Genomic DNA, 23,124 nt, shown 5'->3' with positions numbered 1-23,124 from the left:
CGAAGAGAGCGACCGAAACCCGGGCAAGAAGGGCGGTTAGCTGACTGCTGACACCCGCTGGTAGGAAAACATATCTTACTTTTAACTTCACTTCACTTTAGTCGATTAATAAACCCTAAAATAGGTGAAAAATACCAATGTTTTTTAACTACACTCACCTCTGACACTTGAAACGTGGTTTTCGTTGTGTCGTCCTTCACTGCCGCCATCTCAAGTTTAATTTAGAGCCAAATTTTAACGGAATTTATCTTTTTTCACAGCGGCCATTTTGAATGTATCAGTTCTTCATCTGGATTACTGGCGGCAGTGGAGGAAAGTAATTACTTTCTTTACTTATTTAAGTACTGTATTTAAGTATAATTGTAAGGTACTTGTACTTTACTTGAGTATTTCCATGTGATGCTACTTTCTACATCTCGGAGGGAAATATTGTACTTTCTACTCCACTACATTTATTTGACAGCTTTAGTTACTTTTCAGATGAAGATTTGACACAATGGATAATATAACAAGCTTTTAAAATACAACACATTGTTAAAGATGAAACCAGTGGTTTCCAACCTTTTTGTCTTTTGACGTCTTACAAAAAGCAGTGTGTAGTCGGGGTCACATTTCACATGTCTATGAGTTGTTAACAGCTCCACCAAATAGTGATTTTTCCCTCTAAACTTCTCACATGCTTTCATTTCAATAAATGTTCAAATGATCCAATATTTCAGCAAAAATCAAAGATTAGCCTAATCATCTCACGACCCCTCAGATTTATCTGCTGACCCTTTGGAGGGGCCCGACCCCTAGGTTGGGAACCACTGGACTAAACTAGCTAACTGTATATAAAGTAGTTCAAACTACTTTCACCAAAATGGTGAAAAATGTGTTTCTCAAAGTCAAAGATGCAACTGGAAATGTCTTGTTTTGTCCACAACCCAAAGACATTCAGTTTACTGTCATAGAGGACAAAAGAAACCAGAAAATATTCACGTTTAAGAAGCTAGAACAAGAAAATTTCAATATTATTTACTTAAAAATGCTTCAAAACACTTAGTCGATTATCAAAATACTTGGAGATTAATTTTTTGTTGATTGCCCAATTGGTTAATCGTTGCAGCTCTAGTAAAGTCTCTCAACAGCCAGCGATCAATATAAGACTTTTGTACATAAAATTTAAGACTTTTTAATACCCTCTAAGGCCTGAATTCAATGCTTTTTAAGACTTTTCCAAACCTGCAGTTACCCTGAAATCAAACAAGAGTTGATTACTTAAAAAAAATGAGTAAAACAGCGATGAAGCTGTGATGTGTAACCCCTGAAATAAAATAAAATAAAAATGAAGAATCACACTCAGCTTTATATCAAAATGCTTTACTGATATCACAAAAAAAATCCCAAATCATAAAAAAACATAAACATGAGATAAATGAGATTATCATGTCAGTATATAAAACAGATGCATCTCCTTGAAATGCATACAGATCACATTAAAAGTGCAAATGTGCTCAAGGACCATGTCACAATAAATAGTAATATTTACATCCTCACAGTTTAAAACTCACACACACACACACACACACTCTTTGAGGCTCAGCTGATGAGTAGAAAACATGTGCCACACAATAAAACAAATAATAATAATAATAATAAAAAAGTCAAAACCCTCCCAGCAACATGGTGATACTGGTCGTACTGGTGGAGGAGGAGGCTCAGCTGTAGGTCACTTGTGAAGAGATAGTGGTTAAAGTAGCATGCTGGTGGCTCCAAATATAGTCAGTAAAAGAAATAAAAATCTAATATTGTCAGTCCAGCTTTCTTTCTTTGTGTATCACTTTTTAAAGGAATAGTCCACTTAAAACCATTAGAGAATAAAAAAATATACACATTTCACAGCAGTTACAGTGGATTCAAATGGAGACATGATTTTAAAAAAAAGCATCAAAACATCCACAGAAACTTGATCAATACATTAGATGATTGACTGAAAATTCATCTGCAACAATTTTGATAACATATGAGTAGTTTGTTTTCGTTTTTTTTACACAAAAAAATGCAGAAAATTTATAGTTTTGCTGATTTTTTTTAGATGTCAATAATAGTAAATTAAATATCTTTAGGGTTATTGAACATCAGCTTAATTAATTAATTAATTATTCTTTAATCATTAGCTGCAGACCTAAACTCATCAAACCCCTCCTGCAACATACTCCATTATCCACTGTTGATCTATAACTTTATTTAATGGATGTAGTACAGGGGGTGGAGGGCGCTTTATAAAAATCAGCAGTTCATAATGTGGAAAAATTGGGCATAAAGTTAGGATGTGGTGACTTGATTATACTTTTTTTTTTATTATAAGATAAACCCTGGCTTATCTTATAATAATAATGAAGCTTTTTAGAGTACAGATAGGAAGTTTTTAGTAAGTCTCACTTAACATTTTCACATAATGGGTCAACAGTATCGTTGATAGATGTTAGATAGACATTTGTAGCAAAAGCAATTTAAATAAATGTAGAAATCATGAGCGTTTGATATGAAATCATTATTATAAACAGTGACTTTCTGTCCCTGAAACACTCACAGTTTCTCCTCGACAGAGCTAAAATACACTAAAATAGCATGTTGAAAGAAATAGTGTATTTACTGATTTAGAAACGGACGTTTCTATAGATATTCTGATGATAGCCCCTGATTTGCTGCATATTAGCATGGTCATTTAGGAATATGCTACATATAACTTTAAACTGAATTAGTGAAGGTTTTAAAGCCAGATTTTTTTTCGGCACAGGGACAAGGCCTAAAGGTCAGGTTTAAAAGAACAACCCAGGTACGCAGTTGTAAAAAAACATTGTTCCATAGACTTACGAGTGGTCAAAAGCTCCACAGGGTACCTTTACATGTCAGCTGATAATGTGCTTTAGTAGAGCACACTTCCAAATTTTCAATAAATTAGCACATATCAGTTTAAACACAGTAAACCTGGAGCTTTTTGGGGTTCTGGGGCCACTTTGCTGGGTTGGTAGTCCAGCCAGTTCTGACACATTTGTGTTTCCTGTCACTCTGGGAAAAACAGGAAAGCAGGAATTATGACTGGAAAAGACCCAAACAGTATGACAGGAAAAGTCAAGAAAATTACTAAAATCCTGCAACAACACTATAAAAATAGGACGGCTTGGTACTTTTCAAAATGACCTGTGGATAAGAAAAACATTGCGGTAATTTTCCCACCTTTATCGGCGTGTTTTTTTTAACTAAACAGCAGAAAATGGGTGCTCTCTGTGACCGTGTCACATTATCTTCAGTGCTGAATAAAGAAAGTAAACAGACAAGCAGTGCTGAACTGTCCTTCTGGGTCTCTATTGGAGTTTACTGTAACTGCTGTGAATGAACCTTTTCACACTTTGGTCTCACTTTCCGAGATAACCGACGCCACCTGAGAGTTTAGTTCTTAGGGAATCACAGGACGGCGCAGGCTTCAGAGCGAGGCCTTTGCTGTGCTTTTCCCCGGTCGCTGCTCCCGGCAGCAGCTGGGGGCGGAGGCTCTCCCTGGACGGCTGCGTCCCTGCCGCCGGTGCCCTCCGCCGGGGCTTGTTCCCTGTCGCTGGTCTGCTTTGACCTGGAGAAGGACAGCCGTCTGAAGAGAGAGAGCTGAGAGGACGACAAAGGAGAGATCTGTGTTTGAAGACAAATAACTCTCAGAACTTTTTCCTTTTAATAGTACAGGATTACGTGGGAAATTGTTGGGAAATTACAGACCCATAAAATACAGTCAATTTCCTGTGTAGTTTCCATGACGGCAACAGAACAAATGTAGTCATAACATTTTAGCCGTCTTAACACCAAAGTGTCCAATGTTCCACATACTGTTTTATAGAGCTGCAGCCAACAATTATTTTTTGATTATTTGGTTAATTGTTTCCTCTATAAAACAGTGAATTCATCACAATTTCCTAAAAATCCAAAAAGACGTCTTGAAATTCCCTGGTTTCACACATCAGACTTAAGAAAAGCAGCAAATCCTCGCAAATGACTTCTGTTGATCTACTAATCATCGATCGTTGATTATTGGACTAATTGTTGCAGGTCTAGATTCTCAGATTCTTAAATACTCTTTTAAACCTACTTTTATTTATAAAATTGCTTTTTTGATTTTTTTCTGTATCTATATTTTTACTCAATTCATTTTTGGTGTTGTGTGTAATAATATACTATATAATATTTTTATTTAAAGAGCACTTTTTAAAAACTCAAATTACAAAGCCGGCAAATTAAGATCGACAAATTATAAAATAATTTATAATTTTATGATGAAACAGATTCCAGCAATGTAAGATAAAAGAAAATATAATAAAAAATAAATAAAAACAGAAATACAAGACAGTTTAAAGAAAATAAAAACTCAGGAAAACTTCTGTGCATATACTCTTATTTTTTTAATGTTTATATTGCTTGTTTGCACTTTGTAACCTTGTTATAGTATAAAGATGATTTTTATTAGTGGATATATTGCAGAAGCATTTAGGCAGATCAGACTAAAAAGTATGTAACATAAAAATATATGTATATTATATATGAATACTATAGTTATTTTTTATTGTAATATTCATATTATTTCCAAAAAATCTATTATATTATTCAGAAATTAATGGCACACTTTTGGTTTTGTATATACAAAACATTAATTATGTTTATACAGTAGGTTTTTAACTTTGATTTATTAGTTATTTGTATATTATTTCTCTCCTGGGGATTAATAAAGTGTCTTATCTTATTTTTTTCTTTATCATTCATACTTTGAAATTTCTTCAGAGAAAAAAAACAGCTGCTGTTTTCACTCAAGTTGATATTGATTATCTGCAGGAATGTTTTTCTACCTTTTTGTTGGAACCTGATTGGCTCTTTGAGTTGCTGTCTGTTGTCCCATTGGCTGGTTTGGAGCCATCATTTGTCTTTTCTTCAGCGGTGGTGTCCGGTTCCTCTGTGATTTCTGCTGCTGTTAAAAAGCAAATCTGTGTGTTTTGTGGATGCAGAATCTGAGGAAAACTATGTAGTTTTTTTTTGCTGAGAGAGAACAAATGTTTACCTCTTTGCTCTCCGTCAGGTACAGATTCTTCTTTCAGCTCTTCAGGTTTCTGGAAAAATCACTTGAAATTAAAAAATGTCAAAAAAATGCTCACTACTAGATTTTTAATGATTTAAATACTTATTTACAAGACTCAGAGTCTCCTCTGCTGATTTCTCTGTCGACTCCTCCAAACTCTGCGAGGACGGTCCCTCCATCTCCACTGAAGTATCATTCTCCTCTTCCTCATCTTCCACGTCTTCATCAACATTATCCTCCTCCTCCTCCTCATCTTCGTCTTCTTCTTCGTCTTCTTCTTTCTTACCTTTACTCCACGTCTGAGCAAATGGTTTTGTAAAATCCTGACAGATGAAAGTGAATCAAAGACATAAAATATCCACCAAAAAGTTTAATAGAAGTTTTGTTTTTGGCAAATTTTCATCTTCTTTTAAAATAAATATATTTCTAAAACTATGAGAAGTATAATTTTGAATTTGAACTTGATATATAAACGGACAGAGGGATGGGATTTAGAACAAGAGGAGAGTAGGAAAGTGTGGCAGGAAATAAAATACTAAAATACAACGCTATAAAATTGGGACATTTTTTTAACTAAAGAGCAGAAATTGGAGGCTCTCTATAACAGTTTCACAGTATCTTAAGTGCTGAATGAAGACAGTAAACAGACAAGCAGTGCAGACTAGAGCAGGGAATGATTATAGAAGGATTACAGGAGGAAGGATTATAATCACAAAGACAATGACGTGACTGGAAAAAGAAAACAAGCCCCACCTGCTCCTGAAACCGGCCAATCAAACACTTAGGCAGAGGAAAAGAGTGTAATCGGATGGAAAGTGTTGTGGTATGGCGAGTTATTTTTCACATAAAAGTCCAGTTTCCCGGACTGGTTTTGAGGACTTATAAAGACATTCTTCAACATATATTCTCAAATAAAATAAATAGTATTCAAACAATACCCTGCACCAACAAATAAAGGCTGGTTGCTGATAAAGGCCACATACAGGGAGTGTTGAATTACTTCAAAAATTCAATACAGTCTGCTGTACTTGCTTTCTTTTTATAACAGAAATATTATTTTCATTTACTAATTGTCTTATCCTCTGTTATTATATAAAATAAATCATGTCTTCATTATGTTCAAAAATTATTTCCAAACTCTTCTACTTTGTCGTTTTTTCAATCGCTGTTTTGTTACCGTCAACGAAACTCAACACTTCCTGCACAGATGTTTCACATTAAAATTGTGAAACATTTGTGCCATTTGAGCTGCTGGAAGGCTTTTAATGTGAAGTATCTGTGTATGTAGAGTTGAGGTTCATTGACAGTAGATTAACAGACATTTGAATAAAAAAAACAGCAAAGTAGAAAAGATTGGAAACAACTAAGAGACAAAAATATCCAAATATTTACAAAAATCCTTTTTTTTTAGCTTCACCTTATTTATCTTTGGTTTAGTTTCAAAAGTAGGGAGGAGACAATAAAGTAAGATTTTCTTCAAACATACCAAACAGTGAATAATCAAAAACCAGCAACCAGCACATTTTCTTTTAGGATTTCAATTTAAAGAGTTTGTTGACTTTCTTAAACTTATATGTGGAACAAGACACAAACACAATATAAAACAAACAACACATTTATTAGAAAACACAGAAATTAATAAAGCAAACGTGGATAAAGAAAGTAGAAAGAAGAAACAAGTAGATTTCACTTTACAGTGACTATATGAGCAGCGGGTGGAAAAAGCAGTTCTGAATAAAACATTCCTAAAACAACAAATAAAAATAGAAATGCATTAATGAAATGTGAAATAAATTAGACAATGTTATTAAAATTAAAGAAGTATGAGGTGAAAGGCACTGTTGATAAGTGGCTGAAAGCACTGAAGGGATGTGGTTCTTTGTTTTGGAATTGCTGCCTCCTAAAAGTCAGACTTGTAAACAGATTCTTGTAGCTTTCAGAAGCACAAAATCCAAGTAAACACATGACAATTTGGATAAAACTCAGAAATTCAGGTAAAAAAAGAAACTTTTTGTAACATCTGACCTGAAAATTGGGTAAAAAAAACAGTTTTTGAGATAAAACTTGCCCTGATCTGAAAATATGAGTAAACACAAACATTTTTCCATAAAACCGTAACAGTTCTAAAATTCTTTGACTTTAAAATATGTGTTTCTGGTAAGATCCAGCCCAAATATGTTCCCAACGCTCTTCTCACTTTTTCATTTTTAATTAGCAATTAGTTCTCCAGTTTATGTCCATCCTTCTATTTCAAAAACGTTTTGAAGATTTTCTTTGCTGATGACAAAAGACTCTATTTTACAGAATAAATACACAGATTTACTTTTCTTTTAGTGCGAAACAGTTAATGATTAATCAATCAATTAGTCGGCTGATGTAAAAGGTTGTTTATCAAATAAAAACCAGAGGATTATCTGCGGTTTTATATCACTGTAAATCTTTTTTGGACATTTGATTGGACAAAAAATATTGGTGAACTGGTGACGAGCGACTAAATGATAAACTGATTAATTGAAAGATTCATCAATAATGGAAATGATCATTAGTAGATTTGAATGATTGATGTTATTTCAGGTTGAGGTATTGAGGTAAAACATCGTCCCAGAACTCCTCTGACTCTCCGGCTGCCTGACCTTTGACCCCTGACCTCTTTTTACTTCTAGTCGCAGTTTTAGCACTTTGTCTTTTTACTTCTGCAGACTTTTTCTTTTTGACAACCTCTTCCTCCTCCTCCTCCTCTTCTTCTTCCTCCTCCTCTTCTTCCTCTTCTTCCTCCTCCTCTTCTTCTTCTGCTTCCTCCTCCTCCTCTTCTTCCTCTTGTTCCTCCTCTTTCTCTTCTTCCTCTTCTTCTTGCTCTTCTTCCTCCCCCTCCTCCTCCTCTTCATCTTCATTGTCAACCTCTTCCTCCTCTGCCTCTTCATCTGCCTCATCCTCACTTTTTTGATCCTCCTCTTCTTCTTCTTCCATTTCTTCCACGCTCTCTTCTTCTTCCTCCTCCTCTGCTGCCTCCTCTTCTTCCTCCTCCTCTGCTGCCTCCTCTTCTTCCTCCTCCTCAGCCAGCTCTTCTTTTTCACTCTCCTCCTCCTCCTCCTCCTCCTCTTCGGCCTCCTCCTCCTCTCCTTCTTCATCCTCTTCCTCACTTTCCTCCTCGTTTTCACTCTCTGCTTCCTCACTACTCGCCTCCTCTTCCTCCTCAGCACTACTCTCCTTTTTCTCCTCCTCCTCCTCTTCCTCCTCTGCTTCTTCCTCTTCATCACTCTTTGCTCTCTCCTCTGAAGACTTTGAAGATTCCTCTTCCAATTCACCCTCGTCCTCCTCACCTTCCTCTTCCTCCTCCTCTGCCTCTTCTTCTTCTTCTTCTGTCAAACTCTCTACGTCACTCTTTTCTCTCTCCTCCGAAGACTTTAAAGATTCCTCTTCCGATTCATCTTCCTCCTCCTCCTCCTCCTCGTTTTCAGACTCTCCTGCTTTGCTTTCTGACTCATGACTCGAGACTTCCTCACCTTCCTCCTCCTCCTCTTCTTCTACATCCCCTCCTTTGCTCTCTTTCTCTTCATCTTCACTTTCACTTCCTGCCGTCCCACTCTTTTCCTCCTCTTCCTCCTCATCTGCTTCTTCCTCCTCCTCAGCAGCGCTCTCATCTTCTTCGCCACCCTTGCTTCCCTCCTCGTCTACATCGGTGTCTGACTTATCTTCTGGCTGAAGAGTGTCGCTGTCATCTTCATCTTCTTCCTCCTCTTCTTCTGTGTCTTTCTCAATACTCTTGCTGACCTCCTCCTCTCCATCGCTTCCTTCTGCACTTGTTTTCTGCCCCTCCTCCTCCTCCTCCTCTTCCTCTTCTCGTTTGGCTGTCGCAGAGTCTGTCTGGTCTTCGCTTTCATCCTGACTCTTCTCGTCCTGACTCGTCCCGACTTCTTGACTCTCAGATGCAGGAATGATGTTGATGCTGACGGCGGATTTGTTGCTAAAATCGGCGGCATCGGATCCAGAATCCTCGCTCTGTGATTTCGTCGTGCTGTCTTTACGGACGCCGCGGCTGCTCTCAGATGCGGCGAGCGACGGCGAGCTAAAGCGGCTTCTTGACGCCACCTCTCGGATCAACGCTGATCCTGCGGCCACAGAGGCAGCTCCGGCGAGCAGGCCGAGAGTTGAAGCTCCTTCCGGTGTTTGTTTAGCAGATTTCTTGGACTGAGCCTCTTTTTTGTTTTTCTCATTCTTTGATTTTTTAGGATCTTTTAATATTTCTGTGCTCTCCTTAGATTTGTGCCGTCGAGGGCTCACTGACTGACTGCGTCCACCTGGCGAGCTCTCTCCTGCGTGTTCACTTTTGACGGCTGTCGGTTTGCTTTTAGACTGTTTTACTTTCACCTCAGCAGATTCAGAGCCAAAACCTAAACGTGTCTTTTTGCTTTCCGGGTGTTTACTTTGTTTGGAGTCTGGCACCAGTTTCCTGCCGACCTCTATCAGCTGGCTTTTCGCCTGGACTGGCCTGAGCCGCTGCTTGGACGCTGCCTTCCTAATGTCGCCGACGCTCGGAGGTTTGTTTTTACTGCGTCTCCCCTCCAGCTCCTCCACAGCCATGATCAGATTCTCTTTGTTCTGGTCAGCTGTCTTCTGTCTCTGTGGGCTCTGAGCGACCAGAGAGCGAGCGCTGTGGCTCTTCAGGAGCTCGGTGGGTAACGCCCGGCGAGGAGAGACGGTCTCGCTCTTACGGGACGGAGACGTCGAAGAGAAACTGCTCTGCTTTGAGAGCGTTTTCTCCTTTTTTGGGTTCTCTTTCTGTGCTTTTAAGGCCTTACCATGCTTACCCTTCCTCTATCCCGGGCACGAGAGAGCAAGAAAAGGATGAAAAACAGGCATGCATTAGAGAAGAAAAGAGACATGCAGAAAAATCAAGAGACAGAAAGAAATCAGAAAATTATGATGGATTAATGAGTAAAGTCCATCAAGTCGCACAACTCTTTCTCAAACCTTTTGGTGTTGTCTGTTTCCTTAAATATATAGAGAGTGAGAAGGTTTCTTTATCGACAACAAAAAGATTTAGATTCATTAGATTTAGTTTTTTAAACTGGGTACTTAAAGCCTGAGAGGGTTACAAGAGAAAGTAGATTTGAGGTTGTTTGTGTTGTGTGTAGTAGATCATATTTTTCAGTTTAAAATGAATTTCAGTTGAAGGAGGAATGTGTTGATGTCAACTAAGATATTACTGATGGCTTTATGGTTTATTTAAAAAAAAAAAAAGGTTTAGAGAGTAAGAAATTTACTATTTTTTTACTGACAATTTGAGAAAATTTTGAATTTTTGAAGACGAAGCTACGCATGAATTTAAAAAACTGGTGAACTGGAAACTGGAAGCAACTTCAGACGCCACCCTGACAAAGGTAAGATATCATAGATGTAAACATTTGGTGAAGAGTTGTGCGACTTGATGCACTTCACAGTGTGTGCTTTCTGAAAATGTGAAATTATTGGAATAAAGTAGAAACAGGATGAAAGGAGAATGACTGGGAAGCTTAGAGTCGATAATAAACTCAGTTACCTTCTGAACTGGAGACAGTGTGAGCGTTTTATCGCTGGGGTCCATCTTCATCACATGCGTCTATCAGGAGGGAATAAAAAGAGAAATGAGCGCTTCATTTCCACTTCTACGTGTCGGAGCAGACGGCATTCAGGGTGGATTTATTTCTCTCTCACCATGTTGAGGAAGTCTGTTGTTTCCCCCAGTCCTCTAACGCTGTCGGTGTCGGTCAGGCTCTCCACAACGCTGTCTGTCTCGCCCCCTGTCTGCTCTGATGAGGGAGAAAACAGCACGTTAGGCCAAATCAACGCCAGATTTCTCCTGATCCAGTCCGGTTTTAAGCAGCGCTTCGTGCTCTTTTACAAAAACAACAAATGTAAAGAAAACTTCTGATTCCAGTGTGAAAAATGAACCATTGATCCTTTTTCGTGTTGATTTTTAAATTTGTTTACTCGTCTGTAGAGCTCTACATGCTTTTAATGTATGAACATGGACAACCAAGTCTTGAATTGTTTCAAAGTTGAAACAAACATTTTTGGGGAGACGGCATTTAGTTTCAATCTGCTGGAAACATCCTGCCATTCAGACATTACTTGATTTTTCTTTTTAATTGTTTGATTTGTAAATACTTTTATTATCTATTTAATTATTCATTAAATTAATTAAAATTAAAGGTGCAGTGTGTAGAATTTAGTGGCATCTAGCAGAACAGACTTGGCAGAAATGGAATATAATATTCATAAGTATGTTTTAATTAGTGTATAATCTCCTGGAAATACACGTTGTGTTTTAGTTACCTTAGAATGAGCCCTTTATATCTACACAGTGAGCGGCGAGGAGGCCGCTACCGCCATGTTTCTATAGTGGCCCAGAAGGGACAAACCAAACACTGGCTCTAGAGAGTGCCTTTCGTATTTTTCGTGAGTTTCATGGCCACCGTAGGTTCTCCTACATGCTTTGGGGAGGGGACGGGTGCTCATTTGGTTGCAATCTGCAACCTCACCACTAGATGCCACTAAATCCTACTCACTGGTCCTTTAAATAAAATTATATTTTTTTCACTTTTCGCATTTTCAATTACATTTTAATCTTTCATCTCTCTTTTTCTCTTAATATATGTATTTTTATTTGTGTGCATTAGTCTACAATTGTTGATTGATTTGATTTTGATTCAACTGGCGAGGCTTTATGTTCTTCTGTCTACCCAGCTCCTTCAAATCAAAGAGTTCTTATAGAGATAACTGAATACTTGCAGATGTGTTAGAAAATATTCTGATTAGGAAGTCGTGAAACCGAGATGTTGAATGAAAGCTCTGTCTTTCTCTCTATAAACCATTTGCAAAAATGGAAATAAAAGAAAGACGATTTAATTCCTTTTAGATTTCGCTATATTTTAACTTTATATTAAAATGTGTATAATTTTGTCCTAAACCTGGAGGACACATGAGGAGGTGGAGGTGAGGTAGGTACCCTTGTGGTTTGACCCTGCGTTCCCGTGTTGGTGAGTGCCGTTGAGCACCTTTCTGTGGCTCAGCTCAGGTGGAGGCAGTCTGGGCGGGATGGTCTGGCTGGAGACGGGCAGCGGCGGGTGGAGGTAGCCGGGCGTCATGGCGGGCAGCGTGCGGAACATGGCGCCGAACTGGTCCGGAGATCGCTCCTGTGGGGAAAGATTAGGAGAGCGTTTGATTGGTCAGAAGTCACGCGGTGCTGTAGCGTGTGGTGTGAGTTCATAAGTTGCATTTTTTTCTGGAAATGTATTTCTTTGCCACCTTTAAAGATGCAAATCAGTTTCACGTTCATTTAAGCCAATAATCGCTGCACAAGTGTGTCCAAATACTCGCCTGTATCGGTCTGAAACTGGAAGCTCCTCCAAAACAATAAACTCAATTTTTTAAACATTATTGACAATGTAAATATTTCAATATTTAATCTAAAGTCATGATTAAAACATGACAGTCGAGAAGATCAGACTGATGACACATTGCACAAGTGAATTAAAAGACAATCAGAGACCACCATTTCCCTAAGAACCATCTAAACACAGTAGAAACAAAACACATTTTGTGCAGCCAAATATTGTCCAAAACATCAGTTTAAATTCTAATTAAGGCATCACAAAATGTCCAAAAAACAAATAGGCAAGAATGTGAAAATTCAGATTTAAGAGATTGAGTAATTAGTCTCCTTCTGAGCTTTTAAAAAATACTTGAAAGTTATGGAAAAAAATGTGAAAATGTTTAAATATTCTATTCTTTAAATCATTATACTCAATGTAATCTGCCAGAACAGTATAAGAAAGTGAGTATTAAATGAGTAAAGCACAGTATCAGCACCAGCTTTATCGGCCTCCATGCTCTGTACCCACCCGCTCCCTCCTGCGAACCCGGGCGGAGAGGCTCCTCTGCAGGGTGGACGAGTCGGCCGTGTCCCCCAGCAGCTCCACGTACGGCTTCTCCAGGTAATCCTCCGTCACGTCGTCCTCCTCCAGGGTGACATCACCGCAGCTCTGGTCTCTCGGCCGAGCCAGAACCACCATGTGACAGCCGCCGCACGGAGCCTGAAATGTCGTCCACTTTTTTAAAAATATCATCTGAATCTCATACCTCGGTATTATTTTCCTTTACAATATATAAATGAATAAAAGCAGAAACACCTACTGCCTGAACGTTATACTTGAGGAAGCGCGGGCAAAGCGTTGGTTTAAACTGGTTGGTGAAGTTTTCCTCTCCAAGCCCCAGTTTCCCATGTCTGCCGTCTCCAAACGTGTAGAGCAAACCGCCGTCTGAAGAAAACACGCGTACAGTAACATTTTAATTCTCAAGCTCCCATCAGTATCATGTTTCAGCTGTCCATCAGCGGTCGGTTACCTGTGATGACGGCCGTGTGGTTCTCGCCACACGCCACCAGACAGACCCGACCCTTCTTGAAATGCTCGACCGGACGCGGCAGCCGCGACTCGAAGATGAACGTCCCGTGACCGAGCTGTCCGAACTGACCGAGGCCGAACGTGTAAACGTTGTCCTCTGAAAGACACACAGGAAGCAGAAGCTTCGTTGTGATTCATCACGTCCATAAATCAAGTCTCCATCTTAGTTTTATTGTCATTGCTTTTAATGTTGTAAGATAATTCAAAGGATAAAGCTGCGATTTTCTACATTGTTCTTCTTGTTAACAAAGTTTGGAGCCGAACCAACAATGATTTAATCTACTAACAAGTATTTATGTGTGTATCCTGTCTGATAAATAAGCCAAGTTCCTGCACATGCTCAGTAGCGTCTGCCTTACACAGAACTACTCTCCAGAGACTGAAAACATGACGCTGTTATTAGTCTTTGGAGCCATTTCTAAACAAACTATCATAACCAAACTCTTCATGATGGAGGAACATGTGACCCAGTGCAGCGGTGTGACTCACTGACGTGTTTTCTGGACAACAACGGAGGAATAAGATATATCAGGCCTTGATACACACACAATACTTGTGAGTAGATCAGTTCATCGTTGGTTTGGATCCAAACATGAGATTTGTTGACAAGAAGAAAAATATAGAAAATCACCAGAATGATCCTTTAACACAGATCATTTCACTTTACTGTTACCTGTGAGCGCCACCGTGTGTCCGCCGCCACACGCCACCTGGGTCACCGGCTCCGGGATGCTCTTCACCTTCTGAGGGACTCGGTGTCCGGCCAGCTGGTCGGTGCCCAGACCCAGTTTACCGCTGTCGAGCTCGCCGAACGTGTACAGAGCTCCAGCCGCTGACGAACACGGAGGAAACAAACTGTTTCACAGAGACTCCCACAAAAAACACTGATTTTAAAGCAGCAGTGACGAGTGATGGTGAAATGTACTCGTCACTCTGGACGCAATTTATGGTACATTTTAGTTTTAATTTGTTAAACCAGAGACAAAATTAAACAAGTTCACATTCTGTATTATTTCTGGGACTTTCAGCCAAGTCTAAATTACTAAAACATACTCCAATTTTGACTTTTTTGTCAACATTGCAATGCTTTAAAAATGAAAAACTTAATTAAGATGATTTTACTGTAGAAATACAATCAGGATGTGTGATTTTTATAACTGGAATGAATGAGAAGTGAAATTTCCTGCAGATGTTTGATGTTCCCCTGCTGGACCTTTTTATTTTATAAAGCCTGTTGGTGCGGCTCTCGTCTCCGCTCACCTGTCACTAAGGCGGAGTGGTAGTATCCGCAGGACACCCAGGCGATGGGCCGTCCTACGCTGACCTCCTGCGGCGAGGAGGCGTGGCTCTCCTTCCCCAAACCGATCTGACCCTCCGTGTTGTCGCCCCACATGAACAGCTTACCGCTCTCTACCACAGTCATCAGTTACAAAACAATACAGATTAACTTCAAACTTTAAACCCAAACTTCAACCGCTTCAGGACATTTTACAGCACATTTATTTCCTTATTCTTTTCACCGCCAATATGTGGCACATTTACACAAAAAAAGCTTGTATAAAAGTGTTTTTTCTGAGTTTCCAGAAACACTGACATTAATCATTTCTACCGCAGCGTCTGAGTCTCACCTGTTAGAGCAGCAGAGGTGTTCGAACCAGCAGCGAGCATTTTGATTGGTCCGTATGAGTCGAAGAAGTCGAGTCTCTGGAAGGCCGTCCTCTCCTCGCAGTGGCCGAGCCCCAGCTGACCCTCGCTGTTCCCGCCGGCGGCCAACACTTTCCCCTGAGCTACAAAGAAAACAAAACAAAAAAAAAAAACAAGATTTCCAGTCCAGATGTGTTTAAAATTAAACTTTAATGACTCGTTAGGATCAGATACTGACTTGTACAGATGAGAGTGTGGTTTCTTCCACAGGCCACGAGCTGCACTTTCTCAGACTTCAGAGCTGAAATTATACAAAAGAAATGTAAATACATAAATTCACATCAACTCTTACAAAACCATAAATGCATGAATAACGTCAGATTCATTAACTCAGGCTCTTCTCACAGCTTTCATGTAATAAACTAAAAAAAACAACAGCTGCAGTTGATTTTTAAGGACTGTTATCTCCAAATCAATTCAATTTTAAGTTTAATTTATCTTTATTTCTCCTGTATAATCCACCCAGTATCACCTGTTTACTGGGAGTCCTGGATACATGTAGAAATTTCATTTAATTTCATATTATTTTATTTTATTTTATGTATCAGTGAAGAACAAAAGCCTGATGAGCAACTTTTGCAAACTGTCTGCCAGTTTATCTCTCCTTCTCTTTGTCCCTCTCTCTAGATTAGAGCAGATTATAGACCCTCCAGACTGGGATTACAAATCTGCAGCTTTCCTCATCGACAGGACACATTCATACTGTATCTAATAACATATAAAAGGGTTTCCTCAGTGAGATAAAGTCACAGAAACACTTCCACAGCAGTGTTGGACTAACTTTAATAATAACATATTCTCCCGGCAGATTTCGTCATGTTCAATAAAAATTAGGATAATCCCATCATTACTAAATCCCGTCTGCTCTCTCTCAGCAGGATGTCCTCCAACGACATACACACTGCTTTCTACTGTTCTTTCATACTGAGAATAGATTGTTTAGTAAGATAAAAAAACATAAACACATTATTTAAAACATGGACTATAGACAAAGTTGAGTTGCTCGTTCACATAAAATACATTTATTAACTTTTATTTAATGTTTATTTCTATATGGATATATATACTGCAGCATGAATCAATGCAACATTTAACAGCATTTATATCTAGAGCTGGTTTGCAATGTTCGTCCCAAAAACTGAAGATAAAAATGGATAAAAAAACAACACAAAACACAAACAATGATTAGGATTACAATCTTTCTTCTGCGATTCAGTGCACAATTTATTTAACATTTTGCATATTATATACACATGTTAGCTGAAAGTATCTAGATGTTTAAATAATATGATGACTGATGCTTTTCTTATAGTTTTATATTTTATATTTTGGGTTTCTCTCGTATATGACTCAAGTATTATAAAAACTTTTTACCAACGTCTTCACAGCGCCGGTTTAAGCTTTGAAATTATTTCGTTTTTTATAATATAAAAGGGAAACCCCTAGAATTATAGTAAATTTGACATTTGTATATGAATTTTGATTTCCAGACACATTTAGAAAATATTTAAAGCAATAACAAACACAAAAACTAAAAGACCTGAACCTGGATAAATAGACCTGTATAGTAATAAGAATCATTATTTGTGTGTGAATGTGCATATTTGTATGTCTGTGTGTCTCTATAGTGTGTAGTTTTGTCTTTAAGGATTATCTTTCAATGATCTCTATCAACGAGCTCAGATGTGAGAGGATTCGGAAATTTGTAGAGCTGCAAGCTATTATGATTCTTAAATGTGAATATTTTCTGGTTTCTTTAGTCCTCTATGACAGTAAACTGAATATCTTCGGGTTGTGGACGTCATCTTGGGTTTTGGGAAACACTGATCAACATTTTTCACAGTTTTCTGACATTTTATAAACCAAAAAATGAATCAATTAATCAAGAAAATAAACGACAGATTAATCGATAATGAAAATAATCGTTAGTTGTAGTCCTTGAAATTTCCACCGGCTGTTTAGTGTGTATCCAACATTTAATCTGCAGATTTGGAGGTGTCATTCTTCTTAATTGAGTTCAATTCCAGCCAACAACAGTTTCCCGTCTCCTCGGAGGGACGTCAGCTGTCAGTGGCAGCACTTAACACACAACACTCTCTCTTTGTGACTCAAATAAAGAACAGAAAGCTATTTAAACACCAACCTTTGACACAAGTGGGCTTGTTCACGGTCACTTTGGTTCCCAGACCGAGCTGGCCCCAGTTGTTGCTGCCAAACATGAAGAGTTTCCCATTTTCTGTGAAGACAAAGAAAGCAGCTCCTGAAAGACTTTATGGTTCTTCAGTTGGAGGATTCGGTTTAAAGTGAGAACGTGACGTCAGTTCAGGGCTGAGCATCACTTACAATATGTTAAGATTTATACAAAACAAGACATTTTTAAATGTAAAATGACCTTTTAGCTTGTTAAGAAGATTCAGACCAGCGATAAAACACAAGTATTTTAAACCTTTTAGATACTTCAAGCTTGATTCTGAGACGTGTTTGAGGTTTAATGATGGTTTTCCTCTTTGCACAAGTCCAAAATACTTCAAGCCGGTCACTTTATCACTAGACATGTTTAATTAATCAGGATGTGGCCCTAATAACTAAGTAACCTTAATAACTAAGTTCTGGTCATGTATAACCAAAGATCAGTAAAACACTGAAGCACAACATTTGTAAAGATCCACCTAAAGAAGGAACCTTGGATTATTTAACTGGATCCATTAAAAAGAAATCCTATTGTGACACAATTGTGCAGATAGAAATATATGAGACCTGCTCAGTGATCCAAGTGGATTTGCTTGTACACATTAGCACGTGAGGGTTAGCATATGTAAATATGTCTTTTTATTCTGAGCTCTCAAGAGTAAACTGATCACAGATCACCACATGTGACCGTTTTGCATCTGCTTCTAATTTTTATGGTAAAATTTAGCAGGAAAACAAAGTAAATTGTGACCCAGGTGCATCAGAGCTTTACTTTGTATAAAGTATATTCAGTATATTGTGCTGAAAAATGTGTCATGATCATCACATGAGGGGAGACTCTTACCTGTTATTAAGGCGGTATGTTCGTCCCCACAGGCTATTTTAAGTGGGACGTCATTTTTAAGCCAAAATTTACTCGGGACGTTGTCGGCAAATTTGCTCTTTCCAAATGTGAAAACTGCTCCTGATTCTGTGAGAAAATGACAAAAATAATCACTGCTGAAAAACATCAACACACAGAAAATTCATTCATTAATCATTTAGGTCAACGATCCAATGAAAATACCAAATATTTGGTATATATACATATATGTATATCAGAACTTTGTTTTTTCTTCTTTCCTCTCCCATTAATCATCTCACCACCCCTCAGATTTATCTGCTGACCCTGTGGAGGGGCCCGACCCCTAGGTTGGGAACCACTGGACTAAACTAGCTAACTGTATATAAAGTAGTGTAAACTAGCTCCACCTCCAGCAGCTACAACAGTAACATGCTGCTCTAACACTGATGCTTCACTATTAATAATCTAATGATGTCATATATAATAATATATCAGTCAGAGGAACCAAACCACTACTTTTACTGCAATACTTTAACTACATCAAGCTCATAATACTTATGTACTTTTACTGCAATACTTTAACTACATCAAGCTCATAATACTTATGTACTTTTACTGCAATACTTTAACTACATCAAGCTCATAATACTTATGTACTTTTACTGCAATACTTTAACTACATCAAGCTCATAATACTTATGTACTTTTACTGCAATACTTTAACTACATCAAGCTCATAATACTTATGTACTTTTACTGCAATACTTTAACTACATCAAGCTCATAATACTTATGTACTTTTACTGCAATACTTTAACTACATCAAGCTCATAATACTTATGTACTTTTACTGCAGTATGATTTTTCATGCAGGACTTTTACTTATAAGTATTTTTTTTTTACTGAAGTAAAGGATCTGAATAATAGTTATGTGTACATTGTGTTATTAAAACCAAACCATTATAAGACAGTAATATGAACCAGGCTAATAAACGTATTAATATTTAATCAACTCTTTTAAAAACGAACTTTTGAATTGCACAATGATGAGGGCAAATTAGATAGAAAAATCCAAACACTTGATTAGTCATGAGGGTGAAACAAACAGATTAACTGACAGGTAAACACGGAGAAAGTGAATATAAATGTTGTATTTTCCGTTAGCCAGCGAGCTAAAATAGAAGCTAACATGAACTAGTGTGGCGGCTAACTGCCATTAAAGATCGAAAACGTTAAGTTATAACCCCGTTGAAGCGTTAAACGTTGAGATAATATTCGTTATTTACCCGGTATGTCGTCCTCAGTCTCCCCTGCCATCTCTGCGGGACGTTAATCCGCTTTGCTCGGTGTCGCGGGTGTGTTGTTGTCCCTCTGGTTTCAACCCGGAAGTAAACAAAACGTCTCCTAGGTTACGACGCTCCCCACGTGACCGTTAAAGGGCCAGGACGTCTGTTTTGAGGCTGGAGTTTATCCTGTTTATCTTTGTAATGTGATACAGCATTTATCTTAATGTATTAATTACTATTATTTATTATTGAGAACCGAGAAACAGAAAAACTTCAAAACAATGTGTTGTATTTTAAAAGCTTGTTATATTATCCATTGTGTCAAATCTTCATCCAAAAAGTAACTAAAGCTGTCAAATAAATGTAGTGGAGTAGAAAGAACAATATTTCCCTCTGAAATGTAGTGGAGTGGAAGTATAAAGTAGCATCACATGGAAATACTCAAGTAAGTACCTCAAAACTGTATTAAAGTACAGTACTTATGGGTAAATGTACTTCATTTCACCATGGTTTAAATATCATACTTATTTTTCAGTCATTTTGAATGCAAGACTGTGAATTTTAAAAGATGGATGCATTTTATATTTACAAATCCAGATTTCCATTAGTTTCCTTCATAAATCTAATGTCTCTTACACTCTTGTGGTTTTGTAAAAACTACAAAATTGCCTTATTACTGTCTCAATATACACAAAAATATCAAGTGTGGCCATTAAGAAGAAGATAAGTTGTAATAATACAAAATATGTCATAAGGGAAGTTATAATTAATTGCTGACAAGATACTGTACACCTTATACAGTTTGTATACTGCTTAAAATGCTTAATAGTGGGACTTAAACTACACATTGTTGTTCATGGTGACATATGAGGTCATTTCTTTACATACAGGTTATCGAGGGCAGCAAAAATCTTAGCAGCTCTATCTCGTTAGTCCTCCTCTAAAACACTGATTTGCCTCTTAGCCAGCCCCCATTAAAATCCTAACCTTTTGTGGTTCAGCCAAGTTTTGTGTGTCTAAGAGGCCTTGAAATTGCTCCTTCCATTCCCCATATTTTAAGTCACCATCATGTCCTTGAAATTTTGGCACACACGGTGCACCAGATTAGATGGGCATCATCATTTTTCATTTTAAAAGAGTCCTATTGAGTAAAAACACTGCTCACAATCCTGTTATCCTGCCGACAACACCAAATTTTGTGGCCTGGGAAGAGGTTTGTTGAATGCCAACGCCAACTAGGACAGAGCCTCGGACTCTTGTAAGTACGTTTTAACAGCGGTGAGCAGTAGAAATTACCCAAGGAAAACAGACTCGAGTTGAATAATTTATTTACAAATGACTCAATTAATATGTATGCACAATGTAAGGTTATTAAAACTAATAATCTAAAACCAAGGCCTTGTAAAAAATCATTAAAAAAGTATAAAAGATAAAAAGTCCAATAAATATAGGGTGAAGGAATTAAGTCTCTTTTGATACAGAGCCTGCCAGTTCATTGCTGTGCCCGATTATCCGACCACTCTGCCGACAAGCCACCTCTCTAGTTCAATAGCTCTGTAGATGTGTGTCCCTTTCCACTGCTGCTCCACACTTACACACTGCTCTCTGCTGCTGCCTGAAAAGTAGAGAAAAGAAACCATCAGTGAAGAACCAACGCCTGCCCTTCATTTATGTCATGAAGCTCTCTATCAGTCCTCTGTACTATGTAAGCATAGTCTCTAAGTGAAGACAGCATGTTTCTCACTGGAAATAATCACCAGAATCATACACTGTAAAAAAAAAAAATGGCTGTGAAATGCACAGTAATTTATTTTGTAATACCTTCAAATAAAACCTCAAATTCATTATTAGTTTGAAATAATTATTCCTTTCATATGAATTCAAATACTTCAAGATGGCCTTGTTGGTTCATGCTTCTGCAGGCTGTTACTTTCAGTTTTTAAATTTGTCTTAGTGTTTATCAGGTCATGACCAAGCAGCAACCTCTGGGGCTGAAAAGTGAAGCCAATGCGGAAGTGTCAAAAACCTGAATTCTATGTAATGGCCATCAGGGGGCGACTCCACTGGCTGCAAAAAGAAGTCCGATTGTATGAAAGTCTATGAGAAAAATGACCTTCTTGATTTATTACCTAAGAAAAATGTTTCCTAATGAGTTTATGATCTCAATTGGTAGTTATAAGTCTCCTTCAATGCAGCATGATGTTCATTTTGTAAATTATGGACCCATTTAATTTAAATTGGACAACAAAGAAGGGTATGCCTTAAGGGCGCGGCGCGGCTATGTTGTGATTGACAAGGCTCTACCACTGCGACAACGTTGCTTACATAGCGTAACCATAGGCCTAGCTGCTGCTATTTCAGTGTGTTTTCATTTCACTAAAGTTAATTGAACATTGTGATCTATGAAAAAAGTCTTGTTCAGCATTTGGTTTTAATAAAAGACCCATCAATGAGTCGGATGATCAGTTTTTCCGGCGTGTACGTTTTGTTTTAACGGTTTTAGGCCTGTTTTTCGCTAGCGAAAATTAGCATTAGCATTAGCATGATCACTGTTAACCATAGATTGTAAATGCACCGTGCTAACAGAGCTAGCAGCTAGCGTTATGGTCAGCGCAGCCCTCTCGTCCAAATATGGTCACTTCTTGCTCCAAAAATCAAACATGGCGACGGCCAAATCCAAGATGGCGATGGTCAAATCGCTACACTCGAGGCTTCAGATCGACAGTTCGCAAACCAATGGGTGACGTCACGGTGACGACAACCATTTTTTTTTTTACAGTCTATGGTTATGACAGGTCGTCAGTGAAGTCGTGAGCTGATTGGTTGAGCCAAAGAAAACGTCACGTGATCTCAAATTTGAACAGCGTCACTGAGTCAGTCTGGGCGCCAAAGGAATTTACATCACTGCAGCCGGTTTGGGATTTAACAGCTCTTTGTATTACTACATTATCTTTTTTCACTTTAAATGATTGTCTTTTAAGACTGCTCATGTTCTTGTCTGTTTTTGCTCGGTGTAAAGTTGTCCGACGGCATCATAGATGGATAATGTGGACTTTCTGACATCCTACAGCTTGCTAACTTCACCAGCTAACATTTAACTGCTGTGTACAAACTCATAATATTCATAAATTAACACTGGAAGATACGGGAGACCACAAAGACGTCTGTTCAACAGATATTTTTTTGCAGTGTGGATTTCTTGCGGCTTGGTGAGGAGTAACGTTAAAGTTGGCGTCAGTCTGGAGCAGCAGCAGCAACAGGAGGAGTCACCGACATCAACAGCTGATCAGTAAGTGTCATCAACATTAAAACACTCGGCCCTGATTAACACCAGACATTACACCAAGCTAGTTTTTGTAGTTAAATTATTCACATCGATTTCTTGCTGCTCAGAAGTGTGTTGTGCTAACATTATTATGTTAGCTAGTGGTCTGTTAGCTAACAGAAATCAATAGTTAACCTGACTGCATTGTGTTAAACTGAAGCTTCATGTTACAAATCTAACTTGTCAACATGCCTTAACATTATAGATGTTAGCTTTTATATATTCTGCCTTCATAG

At 38.1% G+C, this 23,124-nt stretch overlaps 2 protein-coding genes across 2 annotated transcripts in view; both read right to left on the bottom strand.

Moving 5' to 3' along the window:
• The window catches only part of LOC122976244, a 1,153,509-nt gene that overhangs the window by 292,543 nt on the left and 837,842 nt on the right, over positions 1–23,124 (bottom strand). The window lies entirely within an intron of this gene.
• rpgrb (retinitis pigmentosa GTPase regulator b) lies at positions 3,451–19,859 on the bottom strand. Its single transcript, XM_044345176.1, has 17 exons — positions 19,564–19,859; positions 18,278–18,403; positions 17,387–17,479; positions 15,422–15,484; positions 15,168–15,326; positions 14,800–14,949; positions 14,213–14,371; positions 13,481–13,636; positions 13,271–13,395; positions 12,979–13,170; positions 12,084–12,270; positions 10,790–10,884; positions 10,635–10,694; positions 7,820–9,910; positions 5,078–5,126; positions 4,869–4,987; positions 3,451–3,642 (listed from the first exon to the last, which is right to left on the bottom strand). Exons 1-17 carry the CDS (start codon positions 19,592–19,594, stop codon positions 3,451–3,453), a joined length of 4,047 nt encoding a protein of 1,348 aa, XP_044201111.1. The 5' UTR covers positions 19,595–19,859.

Source organism: Thunnus albacares, chromosome 24, assembly GCF_914725855.1.
Source record: "Thunnus albacares chromosome 24, fThuAlb1.1, whole genome shotgun sequence".
NCBI lineage: Eukaryota > Metazoa > Chordata > Actinopteri > Scombriformes > Scombridae > Thunnus > Thunnus albacares.
Note: the sequence above shows the minus strand (reverse complement) of the source record. Positions and strands in the feature narration are given on the sequence as shown.